The 24200-nt window shown below is 41.6% G+C and overlaps 1 protein-coding gene across 1 annotated transcript in view; it reads left to right on the forward strand.

Moving 5' to 3' along the window:
* The first annotated feature begins 1464 nt into the window (after positions 1 to 1464).
* Positions 1465 to 24200, forward strand: part of spo11 (SPO11 initiator of meiotic double stranded breaks) — a 70839-nt gene continuing 48103 nt past the window's right edge. Inside the window, exons 1-3 of the mRNA XM_058409070.1 lie at positions 1465 to 2109; positions 2224 to 2337; positions 20930 to 21018. Of these exons, the coding sequence (XP_058265053.1) occupies positions 2006 to 2109; positions 2224 to 2337; positions 20930 to 21018 (307 nt within the window). The 5' untranslated portion in view covers positions 1465 to 2005. The remainder of the gene's footprint in view (positions 2110 to 2223; positions 2338 to 20929; positions 21019 to 24200) is intronic.

A 24200-nucleotide genomic window follows, 5' to 3' on the forward strand; every position in this document is an offset into this window, starting at 1 on the left:
AAATTGGAATGGAAAACTTCCCCTACCCATGGACATCAAAACCTAAAATGATCTTGATTCCTCAAATGTGTTTCCTGCCGAAAACAATATCAGAATTAAGGCGTTTTAAATGTGAAAATACCCTGGATCGTTTGACAGGGTTACGCATACCTCTGATGTTGCAACTAATAAATCTAATAGAGGTACTATGATGATTTAACCCACCTGAAACCTTGTGCATTGACCATGTGAGTAAGATGACATAGCATATTTACCCCCTGGCTGATCAAAACTATAATAAAACAAAAGAAGAAAAAAACAAAAACAAAACAAAAATAACAACAAACAAACTGTGAACCCTTCAATCCCACCCCACCCAATCACCCCCTCTAATACACAAAAATAGTTCCCTACCCATGGAAACAGACGTATAGGCTCCAACAGGAGCCAACATCCTCAAAGCACTTACGACTAATAAACTAAACCATCCCCCACAGCCCCCAAAATAAATTACAATAAATAGGATTTGTACAAAGGATTTGTATGCTTATCCAGTACTTTAAATAATATATATATATATATATACATACATACATACAACACGTAAGCCTGTGCACCTTCTAATAACTTACCGCAGGAATTGTGTACCTAGTGAAACTAAAAGGGGCACTACTGAAATTTACTTGGAAATAAACATAACTGCTCACCATTAACAGTATTCATGCATATGAACATACACAGTATAAGGATAATTCTACTACACTCCGTTTAGCTTTTGAGTGCCTTAATATACTCTGTGGACTCCTCTGGTGTCTTGAACTCCTTCTCCACTCCATTACACGTTACACGCAAACGAGCAGGATGGAGAAGACCTAAACCTTACGCCGGGAATTGACCGCAGCTGGAAAAGAAGGGCTTGTGTGGCGGTCTGTGCCGCCCTGTCAAAGTCTAGGGAAGCCGGCCAGCATGCTCAGGCCAGTCAGGCATGACAGAACGTTAAATACAAGTGAAGACTCCTCATCTAAATCTGACAGTCAGCCCTGTGCCGAGTCTTACTTATTACAGTCCTACCACTCGTGTCACATCTTACTTTCACTATCAGCCTCAGATTCAGTGTAGTCAGCCCCAACAAGGGCATAGCCACCTATTACTTTTTTAAACTTTGTTATGCTTTTTATAACCAAATTAATGTTCTTTTTTTATTTCAATTTTCATTCACACAAATCCCAAGTGATACATGTGTACACAGTTAAATAAAACTGAATTGTAAATTAACTAACTCTAGTGTCTGCATAATATTCTAGTGTTTGATAAAGACAAATACTTACTCCAATTTATTTAGGATGCCCCCTTCTGTGTTTCAGTGTACGTTAGCTATTAGTGAATGATAACTTATAAAGAGCTGTATAACTGTTATATAAAGATCTGTACAACCAGTTTCCTAAACGGTTAAAACATCATAAGACGGCAAGTCATCTCCCGAAGACTTCCACTTATTTCCAGGCGGTAATCATGACGGATCCTGGAAATTTGGCTTGAAGCACGCAACTACACAAAAGATCGCAATACTGTATTTAAGAAACACTCCCTAAAGTTTATATTAATTTATTCTTCTGTGGCGTAGGAGCTCGCGCACGCTCACGTTTCTCTTTTATCGCTATTACCCCTAAGTATCTAAAAACCGCGCCCTTACAATATACGTGCGGCTAGTTTAACCGTGCTTTCAGAAAGGGCGACTGGCTTAACCGCAGTCCTAAAGTGCGTTGTGCGTACAGTTGAAGGGGAGTCAAATTTTGCCAAGGATGGGATTTCGGCACGACACTGGCGGCAGCTGTCGCGAACACTTAAACGGCCATTTTGTGCAATTAGTCAGTTGAGGGGAAAATTGTCTATTGTGTAAACAACTTTATGCTGTTTTTTGTTAGCGGTCGCTAGAAAGTAATATTATTATAAAGGCAGTGTTAGGGGTAATTTGTGTACTTGCTTTAATCTTCAGTTAAGATTTAGTTTTCTGTCTGATAGAGACATGTCTAAACAGTTTTCTAAGGTAGACATATTACGAGCTGAGCTGTTGCAAAATCTTGAAGATGTTGGGGAAACCGTAACCAGCTTCTTCAGTGATGTCGTGAGGTGATGTTAATAACATTTCTTAATAACAAATCTGTTGTGTAGTGATATTCAAATTCTGTTTGTGGATGTGGGATATCACATTTAATAAGTAATCATCTTTTTCGCAATATCCAGGCTAGATGTTGTATCACGAATAGAAGAAGTTACCGAAAAGATAGTTAGCAGTTTATCGAAAGAGGAAGCACCGGTGTTGGTCTTAAAAAGCCGTTCTCGATGGTCTAACGTGAGGTAAGGCTGAAATTCCAGTACGTTAAATACAATACAATGAATGATGATGGAAACTGTCTATAAAACCAAACAAACTAACTAAAAAATAAATAAATAAAAACTTTTTTCACAGATCTGAAATATACTTGGTGTCATTCACCAGGGATATTTTTAATTGGAAGGATATTTAAGTCGAAGGTTATTACAAATAGCTAACGACAGAGACCCAAATTATTTAATTTAATGTTAGCAGTCTCGTTCTGTGCATCAGCTTGAGTTCTGAGGCCACACAATTCACAGCTCCCTCATCTGTCATAATTCTATAATTTCTGCATTTACTTTTTCAAGATATAAATGAAACTGAACTTTAAGTCGTACTGTCTAATTATTTTCCTTATTCCTGTTGCTTTATTTTGCTAACTTACATATGTAACAAGACAAACTAAGAAAATTTGCATGCAAAAAATATTTATGGTCTGAGTTGGGGCAATCATCAGGTAGTTTGGCTTATACCTGTATATGATATATATATAATATAGGGCAATTCCAGCGTTATGGATGTGACATTTGAATAACAGGTGGAATGTCTCAGTAAAAATAAACATCTTAAAATATTTAATTTGGTAATGCATATTTGCATAGCACTAAGTCTGGGGAATAGACAGCCCCCCCCCATAAAAAACAACGTTATGGATGTGATAAAAAAAGCGTTGTGGATGTGACATATCCGAAATATACATTATAATTTGTTTAGAAAATCAATGTTCACATCATCACAGCACTTTTGTTTACACCAAAACTTACTCTGAATGTCAGTTTTGTAAACATTAAAGCAAATGAAGACCAAAGACAATAGCTTACAGCACCCGTTATTCCTATCTAAAATGATTCTGAAGATTTTCAAAATAGCTGCAAAAATGACTGCACTTTATATTCTACAGTATACTGTACTGTATATACTATTTACTATACTCTACTACATATAATCTAACATTACTCTTCCACTCAAAAAAATAATGTACGGATGGGGAAATGGTTGGATGTCATTAAAACAGTAAAAAAATGAAAATAAGTAAATAAAAAAAGCAAAATATTCTTTAACATCACTTGTCAGACAAAAAACATAATGAAGGCTGCTTTAGTTTGCATGCAAAAAGAAGCAAGTACAGGAAAACTGTGGTAAGATTATCCAAGATTTGTTACTACAATTGCTATCATAATTATTAGCATTATTGCTGTCAAAACCTGGGTGTCTGTTCCGTACCTAAACCAACTGGGTTCCTCGCACACTTTGGGGATGTCGATCCAAATACACACCATAAATATCCAAGTACTGGAACACACGTTATATCCAATGTGCACTTTGAGTTTTTTTCTTTAACGTCCATAACATCATGTCCGTATCGCAAAATTAAAGTCTTTTAAAGTGACTAAAGGGCACAAAATGTACATCAAGCGTTACATTTATACAAGTTAAAATTGCACAGAAACGTTGGACATTTTTGCATCAATACTATTTGTGTAGTACAAATTTATCGTGCTGTTAACGCAAGCTAACTGTACAAAATGCTCTGTCATCCCATTGTCAATCAGGAAATTGTCAAATGATAACATTTTGTCTAAACCTTGAGTCTACCTGTTCCCCTTCTTGAAATAGTAGAAGACAGCCTTTTAAAAATGCTGAATTTGTATTGGTGGACACCTTCTATATGCTATAAAAATGTATGTACAAAATTTGATGAAGGCAGAAAAGCAAAGAAATGCATAAAAATTCATTTGCAGCATTCATTAGATGTTAAATGGGGAAAAAAATCAGTATTATAAACAAGAGACTTGAAATTTGCTGGACTATTACAGAAGTTGGTTCTCAAGACATTACCACCACAGTAGACACCAGATATTGCTATTCTCTTATCAGATTATCAATCAATTTTGTTACTCATGACTAGAATTTTAAACCCTCTATGCCAGGGGTCACCAACCTTTTTGAAACTGTGAGCTACTTCAAAGGTACTGAGTAATCTGAAGGGCTACCAGTTTGATACACACTTCTGAGATAACAAAATTGCACGGTTTAACTTTAATTAGAAGAAAATTAAAAAATTATTAACAGTAGGAAGTAGGATTATTAACAGGGTAGGAAAACTAATGTTTCAACATGCAGCACTTTATTTCTCTTAATTTCTGCAATTGTTTCATTTGCAAATGATCACTTGTGCGACATTCCATAGGAAATCATCATGTTCCATTTTTACTAGCCACTAACAATTTTTAACTAATCATGAACTATGTAACATGTTTGTACAAGTTATCAGTTATGTAACATTTTACAAAAATCAACTTTCAGTTTTTTAAATAAATCTCATCACATCTCATCACAATTTAATCACCAAATCTGCAGCTTCTTTAACAAAATCATCATATCTGTTACAATTTATGAACACATTTGTCACAATGTTTCAGTGAAAATAAACATCTTTGCTATATTTTTATCTTTGCTATGGCACTGGTATGTTGCCACTGACGACATCTGGTATCTTTATTTGTCTTTGTTAGTGGGAAGCCTGGCATTGCATGCTGTTCACCAGTGTACTGTAATCTGGGGTGTAACTTGACACTGCAACTGTGCATCAGTGAGGCGTGTTCTATGTTTGTTCTTGATGAAGTTCATGTCAGAAAAGGCTGATTCACAGAGATAGGTTGAACCAAACAGGCTGGCAATCTTCATAGCTGCTGTGCATACACCATTGTATTTTTCTGTGTCCACAAGGCAAATTTTGGTGCAGCCTGGTGGGCTTTGAGGTGAAGGTCATTTTGCAGTGTTATAATTTCCATCTCCACCTGTCCAGCATCCAAGTTGAACTTTGCACTTAGTTGTTTAGCAATGCATGTTATGTCGATTTGCATGAAAGGATTGCAAATGAATGACACCCATGGCTCAAGCTGATCAAACTCACAAAACCTGTTCCCAAACTCTTGCTCAAGTCTGTTTATGACTTGAGTGTACTTTTCTGCAACTTTTTCATAAGTCTTTCAGCACTGAATGCAGAGAGGGGAAGTGTAGCACTTTTTTTTGCTGTAAATGCACTGAGAAAATGTTCAATTTGGCACTAATCATGCAACAGTCTAACCTTTGCCTTGCAGCTCACAGTTCAAGTGGTTTAGCTTTCCAGTGATGTCCGTTAAAAATGCATGGACAAGTATCCACTCGGTGTCCTCCATCAGCGAGGTGTCATCACCTTTGGATTGCATGAACTCTTTGATTTCACGCAAAAGCGACAAAATACGTTGCAAAACTCGTCCCCTGCTGAACCATCGGATTTCCATGTGTAGTAACAGGTCACCATATTCAGCTGACAGCTCCTCCAGTAGCACCTTGAATATCCTGCACTGTTTGGCCTTGGCGCGGATGCCGTTTATGATCTTCACAACGGGAGTCATAACATGCTCAAAGCTTTGGTCACTTTTGCACATATCGCCTGTTGGTGAATGATGCAGTCGGAATGTTGGGAAGTCTGTGTCACCTTTGATGAAACCTTCGTGTCGGCCGGTCATAGCGGGAGCCCCGTCTGTAGTCACCGATACCAGCTTTTTCAATGGTACCTTTTTCTCCGTGAAGAACCTCTTCACCGCGGTAAAGATGTCAACTCCCCTCGTAGTTGTCTTTAGGGGCAGTAGTGTCAGGAGTTTTGTGGAGAAATCATCAAACACCATTCAGATGAAGACCATCAGCTGTGCTGTACTGCTTTTGTCCACGGACTCGTCGCACTGGATGCTAAACCACCTGCACCTCTCCAGGTCTCAATCTAGCTGTTCGGTCATGTTCCCGGACATAGCCAAAACTCTTCTCGCCATCGTAGTTGCCCCCAGTTGGACATCGGAGAGAGTGGATATGACATCGGTTCCATTCTTCTCGTCTTTAAACACCGTGTTCGCAATAAGCATCATTGCTTCTTTGAAAACATCCCCATCTGAAAACACCTTCTTCTTTATCAAAAAATGTGCAGCTCTAAATAAAGCTTCGGTTGTTTTTTGTGAGTTTTTCACCGGCCTGGTGAAAAAAGACTGCTGTTTGGTCAAGGCTGCCTTTAACTCCCAAGCTTTCTCCGGCCGTAGTGCGCTGCCCGGCAGGTAATTAGCATCATAGCTTTTGTGGCACGTACTGAAGTGTCTCTCCACATTGTGCCGCTTTGCTGTTGCCACTTTCGCCCCGCAAATGAGACACACGCAGTTTTCTTTAACGGTAGTAAAAAAGAACTCTTCCTCCCACTCACTGTGAAAATGATAAGTTTTCTTTAGCGACGACAGGGGCGGCCGCGGCCTCTGGGAGCGGGTCGATCTGGGTGGCGCTGATGGAACTCGATGAGTAGCCCAGGATCGAGGATGTCATCTCGGTCCACCCAGGATCTTTCCTCTGGTCCATACCCCTCCCAGTCGATCAGGTACTGCAGACAGCCGCCTCGTCGCCTAGAGTTCATTATCTCCCGGACCTGGTAGACGGAGTTGTCTGCGTCAACCTCGGGCAGCGGTGAGATCTCGGGCTCTGTGGAAGGAGGGAGAACAAGGTTAGTGTGTGGTTTTAACAGGGAAACATGGAAAGTGGGAGAGATCCGGTAGCGCTCTGGGAGATCGAGTTCATAAGTGACATCGTTGATGCGCCTCCGGATGGTGAAAGGAGGAGTGAGCTTTTTACATGGGAGCTTGAGACGGATGTCTCGTGTGGAGAGCCAAACTCGATCCCCCGGATGATAGTGCGGTGTTTCTGGTGGACGTGTGCCGACTCCCAGACCCTCTCACTCTCTCTGAACCAGTGGTCAACGGATGGTACATTGGACGGCTTGCCTGACCATGGGAACAGAGGTGGCTGGTAACCGAGTATGCACTGAAACGGAGTGAGTCCGGTGGCTTCTTGGCAGAGCGAGCTTTGTGCATACTCAGCCCAGGGAAGGTAGTGGCTCCAATCGTGTTGGCGATCACGGCAGTATGCTCGGAGATAGCGCCCGATTTCTTGAACCTTGCGTTCTGTCTGGCCGTTTGATTGAGGGTGATAACCAGAAGACAGACTCACTGATACACCCAGTTGTTTAAAGAACTCACACCACACTCTGGAGACAAACTGGGGCACTCTGTCAGACACGATGTCTTCGGGAATGCCAAAGTGCCTGAATACATGGGTAAAGAGGGCTTCAGCCGTTTCCATGGCTGTGGGCAGGCCCTTGAGGGGTATCAGTTTGCACGCCTTGGAAACCCGAAATCGGTGGCGAAATCGATTCCCAGGTGGGACCAAGGTTGGTGGGGAATTGGGAGTGGCATGAGCTTTCCTTCCGGTAAATGGCATGGTGTGGAGATTACGGCACAGACTGGGCATCCTTTCACAATTTGGATCATATCCTTCGTCATATTGGGCCACCAATATTTGTTTCGAACGAGAGAGTTCATTTTCTGCCCGGATGTCCAGAGCCCGGAGAGGCGTGCATGGAGTCCAAAAGGGCAAGACGCAGTGAAGTCGGGACATAGGTCCTTCCTTCTGGACCTCCCGGGGAGCGGGTTCTTCTGTAGTGGCGGCATGGATGCCTTCGTCAATGGCCCAGAGGAGAGGGCAGACGAAGAGATCTGGAGGGAGTATAGGCTCACATTCTTCTGGTTGGGGATCGGGTGAATACATCCAGGACAGCGTATCGGCTTTGGTGTTCTTATGGCCGGGACGATAGGTGACCGTGAACCGAAATCTAGTGAAGAAGGCGTTTAGCCTCTCTGAGGTATTGGAGATCTTTGTGATCTTTAGTCACCTCAAAGAGATGGATGGCTCCCTCCAACCAGTGCCGCCACTCTTCCAGAGCCAACTTAATAGCTAGTAAGTAGGCACACAGACAGAGTGCCGGGGGTTCACTTCCCCCCTGGGACAGCACTGCTCCTACTCCCACAGTCGAAGCGTCTACCTCCAGCATGAAAGGTTGGCTGGGATCAGGGTGTAGCAGGATAGGTGCGGAGCAGAAGGCGGCTTTCAGCTTCAGCAGGCTTCGACTGCGGAAGTTGTCCAGCTCAGCGCCTTGGGATTATTGCGCAACATCGAGGTGAGGGGAGCAGTGTGCTTATTATAATCCGCAATGAAGCGGCGGTCAAAGTTCGCAAACCCCAGGAAGCGCTGAAGATCTTTGACGGAGCGTGGTTGTGACCAGTTCCTCACCGCTTCCGCTTTAGATTGGTCCATTTGAATGCCCTCCAAGGAGATAATATAGCTGAGAAATTGGATGACAGTTTGGTGGAACTCGCATTTCTCAAGCTTGAGGTAGAGGTGGTGACGGCGAAGACGGTCGAGTACCTGCCGAACGTGGCGGATGTGCTCCGACCGGTTGGAGGAATAGATTAGAATGTCATCGATATATACGATGACGAACTGGTGGAGCATATCACGGAATATCTCATTCATGAAATTTGGGAATACCGATGGGGCATTGGAGAGTCCGTATGGCATTACTCGGTACTCGTAATGTCCAGATGGTGTAATGAACACCGTCTTCCACTCATCTCCTTGCCGAATGCGGATTAAGTTGTAAGCACTTCTTAAGTCGAGCTTGGTGAAGATGTTGGCTCCGCAGAGTTCCTCGCGTGCAGCAGGGACCAGAGGCAGGGGGTAGGCGAACTTTACCGTTTGTGCGATGAGACTTTGGTAATTGATGCACGGTCGAAGCCCACCATCTTTTTTGGCCACGATGAAGAAGCTGCAAGCCACTGGGGAGGTGGATGGGCGTATAAATCCCTGGCGGAGCGCCTCCTGGATATACTTCTCCATGGCCTTTTTTTCCAGGACAGACAGAGGGTAAATGCGCCCCTTGGACAGTTTAGTGTCGGGCAGAAGGTCCACCGCACAGTCCTATGATCGGTGTGGTGGCAGTTTCGTTGCTGCGGCTATGCTGAACACATCCCGGTAGCCCCGATACTCTCCTGGGAGTTTCACTTTGGTGCACTTTTGAGGGCTTTCAATGCTCATGGATCCTAGGAGGGCCGTTTTGGGAGCCGGGATCGGGAGTGCTCGGAGGCATGATTGAAGGCAGTAGTCGCTCCATTGATCGATACTCCCGGTGCTCCAACGGATGTTGGGCTGGTGTAACTCCAGCCAGGGGCGTCCCAGGACGATATCCACTCTGGACTCCTCCAGCACCAGGAAGGAGAGCGTCTCCTCGTGCAGACAGCCAATGCGGAGAGTCAATTCTGGGGTTAACCACTGCACCAGCCCACAACCCATAGGCTTTCCTTGGATCGTAGTGATCTGGTACTGCGTCAGGATCCTCAGGCATGGGATTTGGCAGGTACGGGAGGAGATGAAATTCCCTGACGCACCCGAGTCGAAGAGCACATTGACTGTGTAGTGGTGAGAGCCATACATTAGTGCGGCATCCTGATACCGGGGATTAGAAACTAAGATGGATGGTACTCACCGCTGGGCGTGGAGGATGGACTGGGCAGGTCTGGAGGGAATGATCCGGCTCTCCGTAGTACAGTCACAAACCATGTTGGAGATGGCGCTGGCGTTCGCCAGTCGATAAACGGTATTCATCTGTCTGCATAGGTTCCTGTGCTGGGAAGTCCTCGCAGGGTAAGGTATCAGGGCTGCATCTCTGCTCAACGGTGACCACGACCAGATGTTGGGACACGCGCTGCACTCTCAGCATGAAAGTCTCCCGGCCAACAGAGTTGTCATATACCACCATCTGCCGTCGGATCACGGGCCGTAAACCTCGTCGGTAAACTGCAAGTAGTGCCGTCTTGTTCCAGCCGCTGGAGGCCACAAGTGCAGGGAAAGAAGCATATACTCTCGAATGGTGAGTTCGGCTTGCCGTAGGTTGAACAACTCCTCATGCACGGAGAGGGCGGAAGCACTCGTAACGAAGATCGCCTTGAAGTGGGCTAGAAAGGCGTCCAGGGAGTCGAAGTGCTGGGCTCTTGGATGCCCACAGCGATTCCAGAGATGCTAGATGCTGGCCGAACAACAGGGATAGGATGAAGGCGATCTTGGCATGGTCACCGGGAAACTGATGAGGGAGGGCCTCAAAGTACAGCTGACACTGCATCATGAAGTCTGGGCATTCTGATACCTCACCTGAATACGCCGTCGGTATTGCCATGGGACATGCCGGAGTTACCGCAGATCGCACCACCTTGCGTAGAGAGGCCGTCAGCTCAGACATCGGGTCGGGTACAGGAGGCATTCCAGCTTGCATGGGCAGCGGGTCCGGTGTGGGAGGCGTGCCGGCTTGCACAGACATCGGATCCGGTGCAGGAGGCGAACCAGCTTGCATCTCTGAGGTCAGACTTCTCTTTTATTTGAGTGAGTATTCTGATTCAATGCACCACAGGAGGAGGCAGGGGTTGGTACACCGGCTTTACTTTAATAGAATAGCCAAAAGCAAGGAAGAAATGCAGGAACAGAGAATCAGAAACAAACAGAGGAAATGGCAGCATCTAAGGGCAAATAAGGCAGAATACTGGAAACGGAAAAACGAGCAGACTTAGAACAGATATATATGCTCATACAGTCTTAATACTCGCCGCTGCCACTGACGAGTGAGGGCTTTAAATAGGCGCCGTAGGAAATTGGGTGCAGGTTGCGCAATCAGAAGTCCGGTGATTGTGAGCGTGGGGGCGCGGTTGTAGCCGGCATGCCCATGACACTTATATGGTGAATGTACAGGCCATGTTCAACTTCATTTCATGTTCTTTAAACCTCTGACCAGTCTTGCTGTGTGTATTACACTACTGCTTTTTCATTCTTGCCATCTTGACTGCTCTACAGAGGATGCCATCCCTTACCTAATTCAAACAGACATGAGCCATCTGGACTGCTAAAAAAGGGGAAGTATGTCAAAATATGTATGTATGCTGTTTGATGACTACAGTTCAGTGTTTAACACTATAATTTCCTCCATACCCTGTTCTAAGTTGGAGGTCGTGGGACAAACAGTTTTGGTGGAAATGGGAGTTGAGGTGCATATTTAAATCTACTGTGAGTTTGGAAGCCTTTGTTTGTTTTTTTGATACAATCCGGTAGTATCTGGATATCCTCTCGTGTCAACAGTTACCCTGGTTGAATGTGGTTCGTCCTTTGTATTGGTATGCCAACATTACTCTGGATACTGTGGCACTTGAGATACTACAACGCTGTCCTGGTCACAGATTTCCCAGTGTGTTCTCTATTGACCTCTGTTATATTGTTAGATCACAAATATATAGGTATGAAATCTCCAACACTATATTGGACAGTGTTTCAGTGTCCAATCCCTGTACATATCATCATGAAAATTAATAATTGTCTTAAAGAGCATGCTCTAAATATACAACAATGATCATGAACCATTATTCATCCAATATGTTGGATGAATAATGGTTGGAGTCATTACTTTTCAAACTGTATGCTAATTTTGTATGCTAATATTTTTTTCTAGTGTGGAAAGATATAGGGATTTAGCTATTTTTAGATGATTTATGCTATTATCAATAATAGTGTTTCTATAGTTGAGAATGGTCCCTTCCTATGCAATTTGGCATACTACCAATTTAGTTTGACAGCATAAAAATTTTACATTGTAAGTGGTATTTGTGAGTGTGATCATTAACCAGAGTGCTCTTTTTTTTAATTATTTTATCTGTTAAGTGGGTCTGCATTATTTTGAGTGTAACAGAATACTGTGAAGTCAGATGGTGAAAGAATCAAAGTCAATAAAATTGACTGCTAGATTTTCAGCAAACCTGTTCCCACCACCCTGATTATAGTCCTAGTTGCAACTGTAGAAAAGTAGCCAATGAGTATATTGCTGCTGCCTAAATGCTTCACTGGGGGGATGGTGTTCTTTTGGTGATGTGGTTCTTTGGAATAATTTACAAAATTTCACCTTCAGTCTCATCAGATTAAATGATACATTATTCCACATGGTTTTAAGAGCATCGATGCACACCTTAGCCAGGCTTGAATGTTTTCTGGCTAAAAAGGCTTCCATCTTGCCATCCTACCCTTTAGCCCATACATATGAAGAATTCAAGAGATTTTTGTAGGGAGCAACTGATTTTCTAGAAGTTGTGTCCCAGAAGTTGTTGGCTTGATCTTGTCATCAATTTCAGAGGAAACTTATTTGTAACCCTCTCCTGGTTGATAGTTTTCAACAATGAAATTCTTGCTTCCACTGCACCTTGGTAACTTTATGTTCAGCCTGTTCAAATCAGGCAAATGCTTTCAAAGTCTGATGACTACAACCGAGTCTTAGGAGGAGCTTCTTTCCTCAGGCCATCAGACTCCTAAATTTGGACATGTCTACTATACAGATCCCTTATAATCCATCCAGCCTCTGTCTTTCTGCATTCAAATTCAAATTCAAATTTTATTTGTAACATACATATACATACACAGTACGACATGCAGTGAAATGTTTTGTAAGACTGTCTGGCATGTAAACATTTATGTAAACATTTATGTAAACAAAAGTATGTGGAAAAAAGAGATCCATAAAAATAAAGATAAAAATAAAACTAGAGTATCTTAAAAGTAAAAAAATAGAAAAATTCCAACTCTCCACAGTTATATTTCTTATTACTTCTTGTTTCTTCCTGTTATTTCTTATGTGTTACTTATCTTTGAATTTTGTTATTTATATGTGCTGTATGTGAAGCAGTAGGCCAAGCTTTCATTTCACTGCAAGTTGTAAACGGTATATAACTGTTAAGAAGTCAGTCTTGCCTGGACTGTCAGGTGTGTGCTGCATTGTGAGTGCATGAAGGCCACTATGCTTTTGAAGTAGCCTAGTCACCACTGAAAATCTTTGCACAGGTTTCCTATCAATACAACATATTTTAAATGAATTTTATTTATTTATTAAGTTTCTATGTAGATGGAACTGGGGCTCTAGTCAAGATAGAGGTAATCATGGATATCTCCAACAAAGTCAGTTCAATTCTATTTTATTTGTATTGCTTATAAAAACAGACATTGAAATCTTTATGGGAGCCTGACTCAAAAGGGAACCCATCCTCATCTAGTTGACATAGAGTGCAACTATAAATAATTTCTCTTCCATAACGAACCGAATGTCTACTCTCTCTCCAGCAAAATAGATGAACTGCTTCGCCTCACAAATAAGGATTGTTCTAACTCTGCTGCTCTGTGTTGCATAGAAACCTGGCTTCATGAAGCCATTCCGAACAGCCCTGCTGGGTTTGCAGCTGCTCAGAGCGGATCACAATGCTTAAGCATCAGGGTGAAACCTCCCCCACCCTGATTTTCACCTCAAACACTCATCGACATCTCTAGCAATGCATCTCTGCTTTTCCCCTGCTACACAGCCTGCTCTTTTGGTTTGTGACGACAATGTGTACTGGGGCCTGGGTCAAGAAAAAGAAGACAAGGAAAGCTTCAGGCCCAGACGGTGCTTTGCCTGCTACTCTGATATTTTGCACTGACCATCTGGGCCCCATCTTCAACAGATCACTAGATCAGTGTAAAGCCCTTCAATGCTTCAAAAGTTCCTAAATATCAGGCCTTAATTACTACAGACCTGCATGCTGCAACACCTTGAAAGGCCATGGATGCAAAGATACAGGATTACCTTGCTCGAAACCAATGTGAATGTAACAGTGCATCTACTTGCTTTGGAGAAGACATGTTTGGTCACAAAACAATGCATAATTTCAATAAAAGGTTACCAACCTCAAATAGTGCAGTCGCTCATATGTATCTTGGAGTTCTAAGGGGATGAATGCCAGAAACACATTAATGCAGAACAGATATTCTTCGCATTTAAAGGGCTTGTATGGGGATTTATTTCATTTAAACTTATCTGTAAATCTGTCTAGTTTGAAGCTGTTTCCACTATATCTGTCTCGTTTGTTATAGTCATAGGTAAGCTCTATAATAGTTCCATCATGCTTGGCTCTGTTTGTGCCCCCAAATGGAAAAAACTAAATTTGTATTTTTTTTCATAATGTCAATGACCATTATATTATTATAAGTGGAGACTTTAACCTAGTGCTAGATCTTTGCTTAGATAGATCCTCTATTTACAAAATTACCTTGTCTAAATTAGCCAGTGTAGTACTTAATTATTCATCTCAACTATGTCTTTCAGTTCCCAGGAGATTTGAGAATCATCAAGAAAAAGCCTTTTTCTGCTTTTCCCATGTCCATCATACTTTTTCTAGGATTGATTTTTTTCTTGCTAGATAACAAATTACTACAGGATGTTATAGATTGTATGTACCTTACGTTATAGATTCATCCTCTGGTCGTCTCAGATCATGCTCTGGTGTCAGTTGATATTAATTTTTCTCTATGCAATCACATGTTCAGACCTTAAAGATTTGCTTCTTCAAACTCTAAGATGATTCATTTACAGAAGTCTCAAATTGATTTGTACTTAATCAAACTCCTAATACGGGTTTGAATGTAGTATGTGAGGTCTTTAAAGCCTTTATTTGGGGCCAAATAATATATTTCATATTCAAGGAAATTAAATGCCTCTAAACTAGCTAGATTAACAAAGGAATTACAGACTTTAGATACAGTCTGTGCTTCTTCCCCTTCTCCCTTATACACTAAACGTATACAATTACTTTCGGAACATGATTTACTACTGACAAATGTGACTGCTAGACAGCTTCTACAGAGTAGACAACATTTCTTTGAGCATGGTGATAACATTGGGAAGGTCCTAGCACATCACAAGTGCTGCTTCTAGCACTTTCAGATGGATCTCCTGCATCAGATCTCTATCAGGGGAAACTATCTGACCAAGTGGGCATCAACACAGCTTTTGCTAATTTTTATACTGACTTATATGCTTTTGAGAACTCATCTGACACGCAGGCAAATTTTAATATTTTCAATACATTGTATTTCCCCATTCTTGAAACAAGTTTGGATAAGGACCTACGTAGCCACATTACCGAACTAGAAATATTAGAAGAAATCGGGTCCATACAATCCAACAAATCTTCGGGCCCAGATGGGTCTATGATTTAGTTTTACAGAGCATTTAAATCTTCTCTAACCCTATATGAGCAGTATTGTATAATCTAAGACCAACTCTTACAGAGGCCTCAATTTCCCTCATCCTTGAAAAAGATAAGGACTCTACATTATGTGGAAGTTTTTTTTATTAAAAATTCTGAGCCTTCAGAAGGTCTTACAATCTCTAAGTTTACAAGATCAAACAGGTTTTTGTTTAGGGAAACATTTTTTTTTCAATACAAGAAGACTTATCAGTATTTTTTACTCCACTTTCTCAGCATCTCCGGAAGTTATTATATCCTTGAATGCTGAGAAAGCCTATGATAGGGTTGAATGGGACTATATGTTTTTTGTTATAGAAAAATGTTGGGTCTAAATTTATCACTTGGATACAGTGATACTGTTTTATATACTTAACCTGCTGCCTCCCTCCCTTTCATTCACACACATGTACTCAGTCTTGCTACAACTGACTTTCATTTCTCTTCTCTCCAGCACAAACCTCCTCCTCTCCAGGTTTTCCTCCACCTGCTCCTTGCTCTCACTACAGATCACAATTTCATCTGCAAACATCATTTTCCAAGAAGACTCTTGTCTGATGCCCTCTGACAACTGGTCCATCACCATAGCAAACAGGAAGGGGCTCAGAGCCGATCCTGGATACAGTCCCACCTCCACTTTGAACTCCTCTGTCTGCCCTACAGCACACCTCACCACTGTCCTGCTCCTCTCATACATTTCCTGCACCACTCTGACATACTTCTCTGCTACTCCTGACTTCCTCATACAGTACCACAGCTCTTCTATTGGCACCCTGTCATATGCTTTCTCCAAGTCTACAAACACACAGTGCAACTCTCTCTGACCATCCCTATAACCTAGCTTCTACTACTCTTTCCAATAGATTCATTGTATGGCTCATCAATTTTATCCCCCTATAGTTGCTACAACTCAGCAGGTCACCCTTATTCTAAAAGATCAGCACTAATACACTTCTTCTCCATTCCTCAGGCATCTAAAACCCTGTTAGTTAAAAACTAACTAACTAACTTTTAACTAGATAAAAATTCTACTGCTGCCTCTCCTGGACACGTCCAGACCTCCAACGAGATGTCGTCAGGACCAGCTGCCTTTCCATTTTTCATCCTCTTCAAAGCCTTCCTGACTTCATCCTTTCTAATGTTATCTACTTGCTGTTCCACAGAGTTCACCCCTTCTACTCTTTTTTTCCTCTCATTTTCCTCATTTTTCAGCTCTTCAAAGTACTCCTTCCATCTCCTCTGTACACTCTAATCACTTGTGAGCACTTTTCCATCTCTATCCTTAATAACTCTAACTTGCTGCACATCCTTCCATCTCAATCCCTCTGCCTAACTAACCTGTACAAGTCCTTCTCTCCTTCTCCAGTGTCTAACCAGTGTACAACTTGTCATATGCCTTCTGCTTGGCCTTAGACACCTCCCTCTTCACTCTGCGCTGTAACTCCTTGTATTCCTGTGTATTCTCTTCAGTCCTGTCCCTGTCCCACTTCTTGGCTAACCTCTTCCTCTGAATACTATCCCAAACTTTCTCATTCCACCACCAAGTCCACTTATCTTCTTTCCTTCATCCAGATGACACACCCAGCACCTTTCTCCCTGTCTTCCTGATTACTTCTGCTGTAGTTTCCCAGTCATCTGGCACCACTACCTGACCACCCAGAGCCTGCCTCAACTTCTGTCTAAATTCCTCCTTCTTACAGACCCTTATGCTGTTTGCATACATATATCACTTTACACTTTATATTGATCCTGTTTACATGTTAACTGTAATATTTGCACTCACTGTCAACACAATTCTTTTGCACAGAGTCGGTCTATATGTTGTTTGTCTGCACTGTCTTGTCATCCTGTGCACTTCTGTTGTATGTCTAGTTTTTCTCTATGTTTGTCTGCATCACTGTACTTTATCTTTGTTATGTGTAGCACCTTTGGCCAAGGAGGAACGTTGTTTTACTTCACTGTGTACTGCATCAGCTATATATGGTTGAAGTGACAATAAAGCTTCTTTGACTTTGACTAAAGTCATCCTACACACCACCGTCCTATGCTGTCTGGCTACACTCTCTCCCACTACCACTTTACAGTCACTAATTTCTTTCAGATTGCCTCTTCTACATAGGATGTAGTCTACCTGTGTGCTCCTACCTCCACTCTTGTAAATCACTCTATGCTCCTCTCTCTTCTGAAAATAATTAACCACAGCCATGTCCATCTTCTTAGCTAAGCACACTACCATCTGTCCTTCAAACTTCCTTTCCTTAATTCCAAACTTGCCCATCACCTCCTCATTACCTGTGTTCCCCTCACCAATATGCACCTGTGGGAATACTCTCATAATTCCACCCGTGGGAATACTCTCTATCACCTCATCTAATTCACTCCAGAATCTCTCTTTCTCCTCTAACTCACAACCTACCTGTGGGGCATAACCACTAACAACATTCAACATCACTCCTTCAGGCTCTATCAATCAATCAATCAATCAATCAACATTTATTTGTATAGCACCTTACAACAACTTAAAATTGAACCAAATTGCTTTACAGCGTTAAAAAACGTAATTAAAATAATCTCTATGTAACAACAAAACTTAAATAATATAACAATGAAATGGACAAAACACAGAAAATGATCATAAGCAAAAAGCCATTTTAAATAAGTGTATCTTTAGTTTGGCTTTAAACAGAGGCAGGTCAGTAATAGTACGCAACTCGTAGGGAATTGTGTTCCAGAGTGTAGGACCCGCCACTGCAAAGGAGCGATCACCCCACTGTTTGTACCTTGACCGAGGGACCTCAAGTATGTTCTGGTCAGCAGACCGTAAATCTCTACTTTGATGGTACAAGCTTACTGTCTCACACAAGTAAGAAGGTGCCAGGCCATTGATTGAATTAAAAACAAACAGCAGAAGTTTAAACTGTATCCGGAACTGTACCGGAAGCCAGTGGAGGGAATACAGGATTGGTGTGATATGCTCATATTTACGAGTGTTAGTCAGCATACGAGCCGCAGCATTCTGCAGAAGTTGCAGGCGAATCAGACGAGCTTGACTGACTCCAACGTAAAGAGCATTGCAGTAGTCTAGCTGGGAACTGATAAAAGCGTGAATGGCTTTCTCTAAATCACTCTGGCTCAGAAAGGGCTTGATCTTTGCGAGGAGGCGAAGATGAAAAAATCCTGCCTTGACAACAGAGTCAATGTGTAACTGAAAGTTTAAACTGGTGTCTAAAGTCACCCCCAAATTTTTGACTGCTTGGCTAAAATGAGGGGCTGGGGAATCAAGGCCAGCAGCAACAAAACTGGGAAGGTTGGAGGTGCCAAAAACAATAAATTCTGTTTTACTCTTGTTCACACAGAGACCATTCGAGAGCATTAGAAGAATTTGGCACAACTGGCAGATAGATTTGTAAATTACCTGCATAGAGATGAAACGAAACATTGTGCTTTGAAATAATCAACCCTAATGGCAACATGTATAGAGAAAATAGAACAGGGCCCAAAATGGAAATGGCTGTGGAGGAGGAGAAATCACCGATCATAACAGAGAAAGTCCTATTTGTTAAATATGACCTAAACCATTGCAGTACCGGACCTTGAAGGCCCCTCTAATTCAGAATCATCACCCTGTCTGACACTCTTCACCTCCAGAACATTCCTCACAAACTCCTCCTTCACGACCACACCTACTCCATTTCTCTTACTATCCATACCATAATAAAACTACTTGAATCCTGCTCCTATACTATGAGCCTTTGTTTTCTTTTTCTGCATGTTACATTGTGAGGGGCGAATAAAAACTCTTAATAGGCCTAATAGTTTGTAGGCGTGTCCTTATCAATGCCCCAATTACCCACTTGTGCATGTCTATCTCATGTTAATTGCTCATGTGCTCGAATATGCTCTAGAGCCGCTCTCCTGATACTTTAATGTCATATACCTGTTGGTCTGCGCAGCGCCGCTTTCACACCACGTGACTAAAATACCTTATAACTTTTGAGCGGGACAGCAATAAAAAAAATAATGGTCAGAAAACATTATTATTGAGATAATAGTCTAACTTTTAATTTTTAATGTTAACACAGTTGATAAAAGTAGACTAACAAATGTATGTTGTGTCAAAAAGGAGGCCCACTGTCTTTGATTTTGAAAACCCCTGACATATAGGACCCTTTTGAATATTCTTCTATACCCAAGACATACAAAAGCCTTTAATTAAATAAGCCTAAAGATAGATCTAAATAAAATATAAACTGTTAAAGTGCTAAGACATTACAGTCTGAACATCGTGACTTTCTATTATTCAACTAATGCAGTATTTAAGTTAAAATACATACATGGCCAAGGTGAACAATGGGCCAGAACAGACTCAATCATTGGGCTGTTCTGTCAATTGAAAAAGGAATTCTCAGCACTATAAATACTAGTATGATAATTGACCGTTTTGCTCAAGTCAAGTCTCGGAGATACTCTCTGATGAATCCACCCTCAAAGAAATAGGATAGAAAAGTCACCAAGACAAAAAATATTTATATGTTATAAAATATGGCATGCAGTTGCTTCAAACAATGGTATAAATTTAATGTAAATTGTGATCGTGCAGCCCTACCACTTAGTGTTTGTTGCTAAAAAGCTCTATCTTAGTTTCATCTGACCAAAGCACACTGTCCCAGTTGAAGTCCCAGTACCGCTTAGCAAACTCCAGACATTTACGTTTGTGATTGTAGATGAGAAAAGTCTTCTGATGGTTGTTATGGAGACTTTGTGACCCCAAGATGCCACTCTTTGATGCAGTTACTTCTCTTACCAACCTCCTCACTGTGCTTGGTGGCAAGATAAACTTGGGTCCTTGTACAGCCTTGTTTGTCACTGTTGCAGTTGTTTTAAACTTCTTAATGATTCCTCTCACTGTAGATATGGGCAAGTTTAGGCGAGTGGCTATTTTCTTGTAGCCATTGCCTGACATGTTGAAGCATAGATAAGAGAAATAGGCCTCTGTATCACATCATATTTATACTCCAGGGAAACAGGAAGTCATGAATTATTAATTAAAAGTTCCTGGATACTTTAAGGAACTTAAACTTACAAAAATGCTTCAATTCCATATATTTTATAGGAATTGTTAGGGGTGCCAATTATTGTGGAACAGGTGATTTTATAAAAAACAATTATTTTTTAGTCATGTTTTTTTTTTTTTTTGGATTTTTTTTATTCACTTGAGTTAAAGGTTAGATTTTTCTACAATTTTCAGTGTGAGATTATGCTTCTGCAATAAAAAATGAATTTATTAGAAGCCTAAGAACACATCCTAACTAGGGGTGCCAATAATTGTGGTGGATGCTGTATATATATATATATATATATATATATATATATAGGAGATAAGAAGTATTAATTCGAAGAAGTATTTAGTATTAATAAGAAGTATTAATTTCTCCAAATAGCATAAGAACTGGATAATAGTGTATAAGTATGCTGTATTATTAGGTCAATGCTTTAGATGCAGTTCATGGTTCAAAACTCAGGGACAGCAGTTCTGAAAACTGATCTAAAAAAGATCCCCCTTTTTTCTCCCTCTCAGGTTTAAGAAATCAGTTGGTCTGCTTATGACAACTGCTGGCACAGTATCAACTCTCCGAAGTGACTGCCCTTCAACTGTAGTCAAGTTTGGTGAGAGAATCTTTTCTGTTAATGTTTTATGACTTTATATCTTGGATGCCACACTGCCTTTTCTTCACTCTTGCACACTGTAATCAGAGGATATAATAACAAATTTAATTTTCGGTTAACACTGGAACATGTTGTCAGAGTGGAGATTAGACTTATTCAAGAATGAAAGAGCAGCACTGCAGTTCATGGAGAAGTGCATGGTGCAAAACTAAATGTCCTTTTTAACTGTTATGTCAGAATCAGGTTATTGGCCAAGTATGTTTTGCACACACAAGGAATTTGCTACTCGGGTGTTGGTGACCCTCAAAAATAAAAATAACAACACTATATGTTTACTTTACAGACAATGCTATATAGATTGAATAAAAATCACAATATACAGAGTATGTGACAGGTCAGCAAGGTATACAAAGTGTGACAGCGCATATTAGTGTAAATAATTGTAGTGTGCATTACGTATGATGACTGTACAATACACAATAAACAGTACAAGTAGTGCAAGCAACAGTATGCCTGGCAGTTTTGGTATACACGGTTCTGAAACACCTGTAACAACAGGGGCGCACCAATGATTTTTCTGCTGTTTTTACTGTTTGCTCCAGTCTGTACCTGTCCTGTTTTTTGGCTGCTCCAAGCCATACAGTAAAAGATGTGCACCAGACGGATTCAGCTGCTGCACTGTAGAACTATATCAACAGCTCCTGTGGCAGACCATACTTACTCAGCTGGTTTCTTCTAAATTTTACTGTTTTCTCCAGTTCTACTCAAAGGGAATTTGTAGCTCAAGTGGTTAAGGCTCTGGTTTGATGATTGGAAGATCAGGGTTCAAGCTCTAGCACCGTCAAGCTGCCAGTGTTGGGCCCTTGAGCAAGGCCTCCATGTGTATATGTGCGTATGTGACAAAAAAGACTACTTACTTACTTAGTTTTGAGCATGTTCATATGCAGACTCATCACCTTCTTGGATAAGTCCAATGAACGTAGTGTCATCTGCATTGGATGTACAGTCATTTGTATAATAGTAGTGGGGAGAGGACACTTCCCTTGGGAGCTCCAGTGCTGACTGTCTGTATACTGGACGGAACTCTGCCCAGCCTCACTTGCTGTTTCATGCCTGTCAAGAAGCTGGTCATCCACTGACAGATGGCAGAGGGTACAGTTAGCTGTAGGAGTTTGGAGGAGAGGATTTCTAAGATTATTATGCCGAAATAAAGTCAACAAACAAAATCCATGCATTTATCCCTGGGTAGTCAGTGTGTTGCAGCATGTAGTGCAGCCCCATGTTGGCTGTGTCATCCACTGACCTGTGTCCTCAGTAGGCAAAGTACAGGGGATCCAGCAACTGTTCTGTGATATTCCTCAGGTGGGCTGATACCAGCTGCCCAAACATGTAAGAAACTTTGAGAGGAACCAGGCTCAAAAGGGAACCCGTCCTCATTTGACACTGAACAGTAAATAATGTAAATGTAAATGTTTTCTGTATTTAATGATGTCTTGCAGGCCTCTCCACACTCATGAAGGATTGTTAGTTGAAAACCTGTTTTCCAGCTTTGCAGAGTAGCTTCTTTTAGCCATAATTCTGATCTCCTTTGTCAGTAAGTTCATGGCCTGCTTATTCAGGACTCTGTCCCCACTTCTGCAGGCATCATCCTTGAGCCAGTGAAGTTGTACCTATCTGGCTGTGAACCATGGCCTCTTGTTATATGTGCAGAAAGTTTTGGTTGGCACACACCTTACTTGGTACACCTGGTTACTTCACAAAAACTGAAGTAAGATGTCACAGTGTCAGTCGGTTCATCTAGATTGTGAGTACAAAAACACTCCAATTGGTGCAGTCAAGGCAGTCTTGTAGTGTCCTGCTTTACCTTACTGGTCTATCTCTTCACTGTTTTGACCACAGGCTTAGCAGATTAAAGTTCCTGCCAGTAGGATAGAATAAGATGAACCAAGTAATGACCAGATTGCCCCAAAGCTGCCAGGGCAACAGACCGATATTTGTCTTTAAGAAATGTGTACCAATGACTGTGTTATTCTCTGGTGGGACAGTTAATATACTGTCTGTATTTTAATAGTTTGATAAGTTGTTTCTCCAATGATGACGCAAAGAGAATCCAGATTTTTTTGTCCTAAAACAGATATATGGTCTGCCAGGTTTTGCAATGCATCACTCAAATTGGCCTAGGGTGGGATGTAAACCCCTGACCATGATGAATGAGGAAAATTCCTGCATTGAATAAAAAGGTTTACACTTTATGATCAGTGTTTACAAGTTTGGGTTGCAGTATCTATTAGGCACTGTGACATCTGTACACCAATCTTCTTTTACCTGATTTCTCTGTTATGCGTTCCATTCAATGTAAAAGGAAGCTCAAAAATGTAACCCACTTTCTGGTATAGAGTGACTGAGCCAAGTTTCACTGAAACACAGAGCAGCAGACTGTGCAAAGCTTTTGGTCTGTTAAGAAGAAGCAGCTCATCCATTTTGTTCAGCAAGGAGCTGGGATTCTTCAGGTGAATTGATGGGAGTGCAGTTCTAAATCTCATTTGTCATAGCTTCCCTAGTGCACCGTTGCGCTTCCCCAGTCTGTGTCTGCTCAGTGTCCCACAGAGAGCAGCTGTTCCTACAACTAAGATTTAACGGTACATGGCCCCGTCCATCATCCCTTTGATGCGGTGCAGTTGTCCTGTCACCTGGGGATGGTGTACTTGGGGTCATAGGCAGCATTCCTCCTCCTCCAAACACGGCGAGTTGAGTTGATGCCAAAGAGCTGGATTTTGGTCTCATTTGACCACAACACTTTCACCCAGTTCTCCTCTGAATCATTCAGATGTTCACTGGCCAACTTCAGATGAGCCTGTACATGTGCTTTCTTTAGCAGGGGGACCTTGCGGGCGCTACTGGATTTCAGTCTTTCACGTAGTGTGTTACCAATTGTTTTCTTGGTGACTATGGTCCCAGCTGCCTTGACAAAATCATTGACAAAATACTCCAGTGTAATTCTGGGCTGATTCCTTGCCATTCTCATGATCATTGAAACTCCATGAGGTGAGATCTTGCATGGATTATTTGGGAATAATCGCACCAACTGTTGTCACCTTCTCACCAAGCTGTTTGGCGATGGTCTTGTAGCTCATTCCAGCCTTGTGTAGGTCTACAATCTTGTCCCTGACATCCATGGACAG

The sequence above is a fragment of the Hemibagrus wyckioides genome, linkage group LG15 (genome assembly GCF_019097595.1).
Source record: "Hemibagrus wyckioides isolate EC202008001 linkage group LG15, SWU_Hwy_1.0, whole genome shotgun sequence".
In the NCBI taxonomy this organism is placed as follows: domain Eukaryota; kingdom Metazoa; phylum Chordata; class Actinopteri; order Siluriformes; family Bagridae; genus Hemibagrus; species Hemibagrus wyckioides.